This window comes from Streptopelia decaocto (assembly GCF_964273445.1).
Source record: "Streptopelia decaocto genome assembly, chromosome: 13".
NCBI lineage: Eukaryota > Metazoa > Chordata > Aves > Columbiformes > Columbidae > Streptopelia > Streptopelia decaocto.
Window position 1 is genome coordinate 500385 of NC_138668.1, and position 10051 is coordinate 510435.

The 10051-nt window shown below is 45.9% G+C and overlaps 1 protein-coding gene across 1 annotated transcript in view; it reads right to left on the reverse strand.

The window, feature by feature from the left end:
- BAIAP2L1 (BAR/IMD domain containing adaptor protein 2 like 1) overlaps positions 1-3294 on the reverse strand; it is a 32710-nt gene extending 29416 nt beyond the window's left edge. The window contains exon 1 of the mRNA XM_082064060.1: positions 3080-3294. Within this exon, the coding sequence (XP_081920186.1) occupies positions 3080-3130 (51 nt within the window). The 5' untranslated portion in view covers positions 3131-3294. The remainder of the gene's footprint in view (positions 1-3079) is intronic.
- Positions 3295-10051: the final 6757 nt, after the last annotated feature.

The following is a 10051-nucleotide window of genomic DNA, read 5'->3' on the forward strand; positions in this document are numbered from 1 at the left end:
CTGCGGGACGTCCCGGGCAGGGCAGCGTGTCACAGCGCTGCGGGACGTCAATGTCCTGGGCAGGCAGCGTGTCACAGCGCTGCGGGACGTCCCGGGCAGGCAGCATGTCACAGCGCTGCGGGACGTCAATGTCCTGGGCAGGCAGCGTGTCACAGCGCTGCGGGATGTCAATGTCCTGGGCAGGCAGCGTGTCACAGCGCTGCGGGACGTCCCGGGCAGGGCAGCGTGTCACAGCGCTGCGGGACGTCCCAGGCAGGCAGCGTGTCACAGCGCTGCGGGACGTCAATGTCCCCGGCAGGCAGCGTGTCACAGCGCTGCGGGACGTCAATGTCCCGGGCAGGCAGCGTGTCACAGCGCTGCGGGACGTCAATGTCCCGGGCAGGCAGCGTGTCACAGCGCTGCGGGACGTCCCGGGCAGGGCAGCGCGTCACCAGCGAACCCTCAGCAGGGCCCTGGCAAAGGGCGGCTCTGAGCGTAGTCATCGGCTCCCACACCCTTGGGATTCATTTTGCACGTGCCATTCCGATCATGCATTGAAGTGACTCTTCAAGTATTACATAAAGAGTAAATGTCAGCCTTGATGTTTGTGTTTGCACACATGCACATTATTTGTGGATTATGTTGTTTATTTAGTCAGGTTAGCTAAAAAACGTTGAGGTATTTGCTTTCCAATGTTGTTGCCAACAAAAAAGGTGAATAACATAAAAACATGAGGGCATTACGTAGCAACCTGATGACTTCTGTAAGTATATTTTGAAGCTTTGTATAACACGGGTTACTATGTATTTAATAAATCCAATGGATTAGCACTGTAAGAAAGAAAAGCAATGGAAAACAGACCAGCAAGGTATTTCATTTTCTATTATTTTTTTCCAGGTCACTCAAAAATGGATGTTTTTTTGAGAAGCCAAAAGCCTGTGTTTAGTCCCGAGGAACACAGATGCCAGCACTGCACTGCACTGAATTGGTTTCCCCAGACTAAGCCTTTCTTCTCATTGGTAAGGGAAGCACAAACACTGCTCCTGATTTCATCCATCCCAGCGCAGCGCTCCACGCACTGTGCTGCAGGACGGCACACAACAAGAGCAGAGGTTCATGAGCATTCTAAAGCAGAGGAGAGCACGGCACAAAGAGGTGTTCATTTGTTTTAGATGAGGGAGCCGTGATCACAGTCACAGCAAGTGCTGAATACGCAGCCTACTGCTCTCTGCCCTTAAGTATTTCCAAGATTTTAACTTCGATATAGAAATAACTGCTCTAAAGTAGCCCCAGAGTCCACCCTCTATCTGAAGCAGCCTTTATACCTTATCTGGCTAAAGTTTCCATTTGCAATGAGGGCAGGGCAGGAGGTTTCCAGGCCTGTGAGTACCAGCTATGTGATGCAACATACCAGACCTCTCAAAATACCCACAGAGAAGCCGTTTCATCACACCCTCAACATTAACTGTGCAGTACTGTGCTTTTGCTGGTTGTTTCAGCCTTAAGTATCCCTTTGAATTAGTTGAAAAAACAAAAGAGTAAACTTTCCCAGCAAATAAGTACTGAGTAACAGGGAAGGTTTTGTTTATTTAGAGGTCTGTCCTTCCTTTAAAGCCTATTTTATATTATATCCATTAAAACACACAAGAGATTTGCTTCCCTCTCCTCTGTCAAACTGTTGTAGCTACATTCTGGAAGTCCACAGACAGGGCAGGACGTTCCTTTGTTGGCACAGCCCTGAACAGTCAACTGCCCAGGTGTCTCTTCCGCGAGCCTGTATTTACAGGCTGCTCTTCTGGGAAAGAGGCATTCTTGTTTGCTTATGGCCTTGCTGTGAACGTAACTGATACCAAAAAGCACCAGACCGTTGAAGACGACCTGCACCGATTCTAGAGGACAACATTTATAGTCAGGTCATCTCAGTTTTTTTCTGTAGTTCTACATGAATTTGATATCTAAGTCCAAACAAAGTAAACATCAAATACAACGTCAATATACATGGACTACTTGAAGGAGTAAAGTTGACTTAAGTGTGTTAGAGAACAACAAAACTAACAGCAAAATACGCCAGAAAACGCTTTTACAGAGCTTTAAACTATAACATGATCAGAAATATGAAAACATTCGATGGTAAACCAATAAGATTTGGTAAATTGTAAAATAAAACAGCCCCCCAGAAAGCCCTCCTTCGGGCTCAGAGCTGCAAATGCATTGTAGCTTTAAGTTCATTTGCATGATTAAATGCATCTGCAAATTTAAGTGCTTTCCCTCGTTCAACACACTGTACAGAACGAAGATTAGAGACCCAGCACTACTCAACCAAAAGTACCATTCTTAAGGGAATTTTGCCCAACTAGAATTGGTGGTTTTTGAAGGGCTGAGTTTATAGAGGAAAAAAAGGTTCAAAACAATTGGATACTACCCACATGCAAAATATTTTTAATTCTACAAGTAATGAGGCATTTTGGAAAGGTTAAAAGTCTTCTGACCTAAACTGGTGGGAGCTTTGGGGCCGTGCTGGGTGCGCCACACAGACCGACGGCCAGCGCGGGGTGCAGCCACGCAGCTCCACGCAGCGTTGAGCCATTTCCAGGCTCTGGCCCGTGTGAAGAAACGGTTTAAGCAGAGGACCACAAGCACCGAGATCTCCAAACCACCTTATCGTCAAAACACACCGGGGGAATTACGGCTCGCTGGAGAAACGAGCCTGCTAGAGAGGGCGAACGCGTCCCGGAGCCGCCGGTCCCGGAGCCGCCGTCCCGGAGCCGCCGGTCCCGGAGCCGCCGGTCCCGGAGCCGCCGTCCCGGCCGTGCAGCGGCCCGGCGGTGCCGCCGGGGGCTGCGGCGGGGGAGCCGGGCGCCGCTGCTCCACCCGGCCCGCTCGCGTTATTTACACGTCTGTGACACGCTGGGACGGGCGGGATCCCTCACGAGGAAGGGAAAGAGAAGGGGGAAACAAACAAAAAAAGTTCGGTGTGCGCGGCTGCCCTGAGCTCTCGCCCGGCCCCCCCGGCCCCCCCGCGGCCAGCAGCCGCCCCCCCAGCTCCGCCCGGCCGGCGGGCAAGGGCGGCCGCGGGCAGCCCCGGCGCGGCCGCACTCACTTTGTACGTGCTCTCCGTCAGCCTGTTCACCTCCTCGGGGTCCCGGGACATGGTGCCGCGGGGAGGCCGGGGGAACGGCCTCGTCCTCCGCAGAGCGCCTCGGCCCGGCCCGGCCCGCCGCCGCAGCCTCGCCTGCTCCCTGCGCCGCGGAGAAACTGTCAAAAACTTGTGGAACCAGCCGGGGAGCGGGGCCTGCGGGGCCGCGGCTCCTGACGCGGCAGGACTGGCTGGGCGGGACCGCCCCGCTCCTCGCTCACTCACTGCACTTGAGCCGGCACCGCCCGCTCCGGCCGGGGCGCCTCCTCCCGCCCGCCCCCCTCCCCGGCAGCACCGGCCTCTCCTCCCCGGCAGCACCGGCCTCTCCTCCCCGGCAGCACCGGCCTCTCGTCCGAGGCTCCGGTGGCCGTGGCTCCGCGGGGGCCCCGGGGCCGCAGCGCAGCCCGGGCCGTGCGGGGCCCTGTCAGGAGGCAGCTCTGCTGCTGGGTGCCCAGCGAAGTCGGAGGTAAACTCTTCCTCCGAGCAGCTGAGGACTCTGTAAGAATTAACTAATCAATCCTGTCAGAATTAATTAGCATCCCCCAGCGCTGCTAGTGAAGGTCCCTTTCTCCCTTCCACATAAGGGAGAGTGTGGGGTTTCCTCTCAGGCGAGGACAGAAACGGCCTTCTCCTGAATCCTGGCCCAGGGCACCACCTGAGCCTCATGCTATGTGCTTAGGTTTTCTATTTCTTTTAAATACACACCAATAAAACAGCGCCCCAGTGATCTTTCCTCTGCGAAATGCCTCATGAGGCCTCCATGGGCAGGGCGAGGGGGAAGGAAGACCGGGGTGAGCTATAAATTTTTGTGGACCATAAATCGTCTAGAGATTGTGAGGTTAATTTAAAGTATGCTTGTTGGAATATCTTTCTGATAATGTAATACCAGCACTATCTTGAAGGACTTTATGGGAATTTCATAACCTTGGGTATTGGAAACTCAGACACAGTGCTAGGTATTGAGCGCCCCAGGCGTGATCAACATCCTTAGGCATTAGAAATCCTTCTCTTGGGCACTCTCTCTCCGTTTCCCCCACTTTATTGCAGCCATAAAATCATGGCAGGCACGCAACAAAAACTGGACTTGGAACAGAACCCTCCATGTTGGACTCTGGTGTGGGACAAGGTTGTTATCAGGTTTCAAGAGCTGTAAAAATGTTTTCATTCAAGCACATGGAGGTGTTTGTACCTCTAGAACTATAGCTTCTGGGAAAAAAGTGGGCACTTAGGGCGTTATCTTGGATACGGCTGAAGTGCTGGGCAGAGAGGGAGTCCTATGAGACTTCGTACTCCCAGGTAAAGTCTTTGTAGACTTCTGGTATTTATGGTATTCATCACCTTTCCATAATAATCCAGTTTATAACATTATCCTGTAGGTATGGTGAATTATTTTGGGCCCAAGTCTACAATTCATGTTACCACTAAGCAGTGTTTGCTCATACAGTCCTCTCAAATGTGAGGTGGCTGCTTGCCTGAGAGCGGGATGAAGAATCCCACTCTTTACTCCCAAGTCCTTTGTCTGAAGAGATTTTACTGCTTGCATGTGCCAGTGCATGGAAAGGATGTTCCTCCCTGTCAGCCTGGCATTCAAATCTGGGGGAGCAGGTGTCTAAAGGAAGATGGAGAAAAGGATTTTTCCTTTTCCGAGTCCCGCTAAAGGAGCTGGGAGGCCACTGTATGGCAGGGAGTCCACTGTATAGCAGGGAGGGTGTTACTCCCGTTAGGGGCAAAGCGTTTGTCTGGGTTCCTCGGGCCTCTGGAGCTCACCTGGGATTCAGTGCGTTGGTTTCCAACTGGTGTGCGAAGCTCAGTTGTAGTAAATGGCAATGTAAGGATTAATGAAATACACATATCAGAAAGAAACTTTAAGGATAAGTAATGTAGGCAGAATTGTTTAAAAATGGTACAATACTTAACATATTGTGGGGATGCTCAGCATTTCAAAATCTACATTTCTAAAGGTCTTTTTGCTTTGTAAGCAGATGTCAATGTTTTAAAGGTCTGCTGAACTTCATATTCTCTTGCATTCTTCTTGACCTTTGGTGTTAGTTTTTGCACGCTTCATGTATATACAATTTTTAGAGTTTTCATGTAAGCTTTTTAAAGTTTTTAGTGCTGTAGACTATTTAAAATTAGAATGATTGGTAGTATTGCTCTGTTCTAGTTCAGTATCGTGTTTTACCGAGTGACTGGAAAGCTTGAAGCTTGACAGGCAAATCCAGTTCTTAATGTACAAGTATCCAGATATTTGCTATAAATCATCAATTTTCAAATTCACTCAGAAAAAGGTCTGCCTGAGCTTGTAGTACAAGTATCTTGTTCTCTTAGGAATTTTTGATCTTGCATTGTGTTAAGATTAGTGTTATGTTACTGACTTAGCTGGAACTAATCCTGATGTGTGCAAACAACATGAATTAAGAACGCTTCAATGAGATTTCAGTTTTGCAAGTTACTTAAGGATGCTCTTACATTTAAACGTGTGCAGGAGGCCTCTTGTGTTTTGTCTGTTCAGGACAGAATACTTAATAACTTGCAAAACCGAAACCCTAATGAATACACCTTTATGCTCCGTTGCCTACGTACTACTGTAAGCGTTTATAAGAAACATGCTAATATCAGCTATGATGTTTTTATTTATAACTTTGGGGTTTATTGTATTCATCACTAGCGCTGGATTTTGGGCACAGCAGTGTCTGAGTACTCGGGGCTGTGAATCTGGAATGGTTTCTTAGAGACCCTAAGGATTCCCTGCTGACCTTGCTCTGGGAGGAGTTCAGAGCGGGAGAGTGGCTGTGATCCCTGGTCATATGTGCTCTCTGAAACTAAAATTAACCTGATTATGTTCTGCCGCTTACTTTTAACATGTATTGTTCTGATGGCCAGAAAATATGAAGAAGGGAATATTCTTACTTCGGTGGTGAACCCATCCTGTGGTATGTTCGTTGTGTCCATATTTGTACAGCATCTCAAGCAATAATTGTGTCTCAAGAGTAACGCAGGTTGGAGGGGACCCGGCAGGTTAGTAGTTGGCAGATTCACATACGTTTGGTAGCAAAACTGCTGTCGAGGGACTAAATCAAAATGAGTGCTTAAATTTATTCCACACAGAAGGCCAGTTCTCCTTTCTAGCGTTTAAGCTTTGGAACGTGAGTAGCAGCAATAAAAATTTCCCCATGCATTGTCAGCCTTATGGAATTGAAATTGTAATAAGAAAATGAGATCATTGATATCTATTTTGAAAAAGTACATACTCAGAAATATTTTTTGAGTAAAAAGATGCATTTCTTTCAAATCAGTACTATTTTTATGTATGATTGTTTTCTGTAAGTATCATATTTGCATGTCAGCAGCATATTCCAATATTCTTTGGAAACTATTTAAGTATGCTGTAATGACCTGTTCACGTCAGCTCATCATTAGATCTTTAACATATGTTTCAGGTAGCTTAATATGACTGTAACTAATTACATAAGTTGTAGCTAAGCAGCAATCGCGTATGCATGATAGAGCCGTGGCCCGTTCCCTTCCCTGTGGTCATTAGCAGACATTGAACTTGATTAAGGAAAAAAATCTGTACACTGCATGTTATTTAGTGATATCGAACAACATTCAGAGTCAGAGTGAAACTTTCTGAACAGGAAATCAAAGTGACTCTACCTGCTTGTTTTTCTGATTGGTATCTACTTTTTGTTCTTTCTTGACCCTTAGAAGGAATTTTTCAGGTATTTTAATCCCTTCAATCTGACAATCCAAAAGCACAGTAAAACTGACACAAAGTGTCATTCAAAAGATGTATATAAAACTTTTGAAGGCTTACTGAACCCTTTGGTTTGATTCGGCTCTGATTAGTTCAGTGGAGTTACCCCATTTTTAAACTGATGCAAGCAAGCGGAAAATCATTTTGTTCCCTGCTGTTCATTGTCCTGAGCTGGTTTCAGAGCAAATGAGCTGTAACTCAGAACCACAGGTCAATTCAATAAGATACTGAGCACTCTGATCAGGGAAGACACTTAATCAAATGCTTAATATAAACCTGTAATTAATTCACTGTACTTTATGGGGGGAAAATCAAGGAGGTGCAAAATGCTGTTTCTGAACTCTTTTCAGACGAGACTTGGCGTGATGGTTTTGTCTTGCAGGTGAGTGCTTCGGATGTTTGTGTTTTGTGCCTCAGTTGTCTCATGTTGCAAATTGTTTTGGCAATATTATAAGTTGAATTATAATCTGATTTCTCCATTGTGGTTTATTTTTTGAAACGGGAAAGAATGTATGGTATAGAAGAATGCATTTTTTAAAGGTTTTTTTACATTGCCTAGGATTTAGACGAAATTTAGCATTGAAGGGAATCTAATAGGCAGTACTGTTAGCAATGCTAATATTTTTCTGCTGCTAATTGCAATATTTAATTAAAAACTATTATGCCCACATTAGGTCATGCTCACTTGCTGAAGTAGACATGCTGGCTTTAATTCACTGGCTCTGTCCACTAGATGGCAAGCAAGCTATGTGCGATGGAACAGAAGAAACGTCTCATTTTTATGCTCAAGGCTCTCTCCCAGTGTTTTGTAATGTAACGAGATAGATATTAGTGGTAAGCAAATGGAATAGCCTTTATATTGCTCGTACTCAGCCCTGGGTTTATTTTCTCAAGAGTGTAAGTGCTGTTAGGATGTTCGTGTTACTGTAATCTAGATATGCCTTGGGATCTGTAACTTTCTCGTGGAAGTCAGCACCAGTAGGAAGCCAACAGTTGGTGAAACTATTGTTAGAAACTTCTATCCTTTAGGTTCCAGGGTTTTGCCTCACGCCAAAACCACAGTATTTTAAATAACTACCTATTTGTTTTTCTCTCTTTTTGTAATTTGTCAGTTTGAGATGAACTAACAACAGGTGTACTCTGTTCCAGATGGATAAACCGGGGTTGCCTGGGGCCGAGTGCAGAGAACTGCAGCTAAACACAGCATCTGCGCATTGCTGATCTTAGTCACAGCAACAGAGTGCATACTACAGCCAGAGCAAGAGTTATCAACGTTTGTTATGGGGTAGAACATCAAGACTTGGGATGTGGGACGTGGGACGTGCCACTGCTGCTGGGCTGGGAACTAAACGTGCACCAGGTGTCCAGTAGCATTTCTGTGAGTATTTTCCAAGAACTCAAACATAAATGTTGATGCTGTCCTTATCTCTTGCTTTTCACAGCTAGAAAAAAAAAAAAACAGAACAAGTACATAATACTAATAACTTGATTGTACTCGAAAAATGGCAAAAATCCTATGTTGTGAAACATAATTTGGTGCTACTTCCTCCTCCTTTGACTCTTACAATGTCAGGAGATAGCTGTTGTACGTGCCACGTTTTTATTGCCTGCTCCTTGTCTATCAGTTGGTTGTGCTGTGGATAGAGATGGAACTTCTTCGTGAAGCTGTTTTTCATTGGTATCAAGGAACAGACAAACTTTGCAGCTAAAGCATTATATAAAGTTTTATCTCTCTGCCCACATTGCTACTGTTGTAATACTGCTTAGCAACTAGAAGTAAATCAGAAGAAAACCAAAAAACCACTCAAACCCTTTCTTGACAACAGAGATGGGCCAAAGCTGCAAAATTCAGGTGTCAGTTTGGATCTGAAAATTCCAGAAGCTCAGGGACCTGACATTGGTTTTATACTTTTAAGCATGAGAAGCTGCCAGAGTGACTGGGCTCTGCTTTTGGTGTTCTGTAGATTGCATTTACAGACACGAGGATGAGACAAAAGTGTTACAATATGTAGTAATGCATTAAAAAAAAAGACTATTAAGACTTCCCCCTTTTTTTGGTACCAAAGAAGATGAAATATTTTACTGGGCGCTTATTCCAGATCAGTAAATGAAGTCCCCTTCCTCCCCAGCTGACAGAGCAGATGGTTCATCTCTCTCCTCCAGTCTCCGAATCCTTCGAAATCCACACTGTGAGCACCAGGGGCTGCTCTTCCTTTCCAGAAGTTCTGTTCCTCTAGTCCATTTTAATTCTCAATTTTATGGCTAATGCTTCTAGTATTAACCTGTTTTGTTGATTTTTCTGGAAATTTCTAAGGGAAGAGATGGTGCGTAGAGTTAATACTGCCGATGAAAATGTCAACACAAATAGTACTTCTTCAGCACCGCGGTTGGAACGTACGGGGGAGTTTCTGCAGCCTCATTCCTCAGGCGTTATTGCCTAAGCCTTTGGGCGCAGAAGCACTTTGCCGTGAGAGCCGCGCTCTGGGCAGAGCGGCCAGGTCTGTCGGTGTCACCGGGGGCTCTGCGGGCAAGAAGGGGATATTGCGAATCGGAAAGGTGAGATCAGAGCCGAAACAGAGCTGCAATGACAACTTGACAAGGGCTGCAAGGGGAGGGCTGAAATCTGGGTTTACTATGCTTGGCTATGAATTCATAACGGAATAAAACTTATAAAAAGAATAAATGCATCCTTGACAGCCAAGCACCAAAATCTGTACTCACAGGAAACAAAAAGGGCAAAGGTGAGCAGCACTGTAGCAAAGGGACAAGGAGATCTTGAACACCTTCATTAGTACCAACAGTGAAACTAATTACAGGAATAACTGCCGGCAGGGAGGGAAAATTGCATAGTTAATTTCTTTTGATTTTCTTTTGTTGTGGGGAGTTTTCCAAGTCTTCAAGAGAACTATGGCAACTACCTGGCATTGCGTCGGGAGTGACGTCAAAATGACCAAGTCAACTGGTCTGTGTAACTGGGAATTTAAAACCACGCATTGCTTAGCTTGATGGATAACTTCATAGAGAAATGAACATTTTGTTATGGTGATTCACCAGCTAGCAGCTGGATATTTTCCCCAAAATGTTCAGAAATACTCAGCTTGCAAAGTAGAGCCAACAGTTGGTGCTGTTTGGGTAATGTTAATGGGTTAAGGTAAAAGTGTGTCATATTTTGTTAGCGC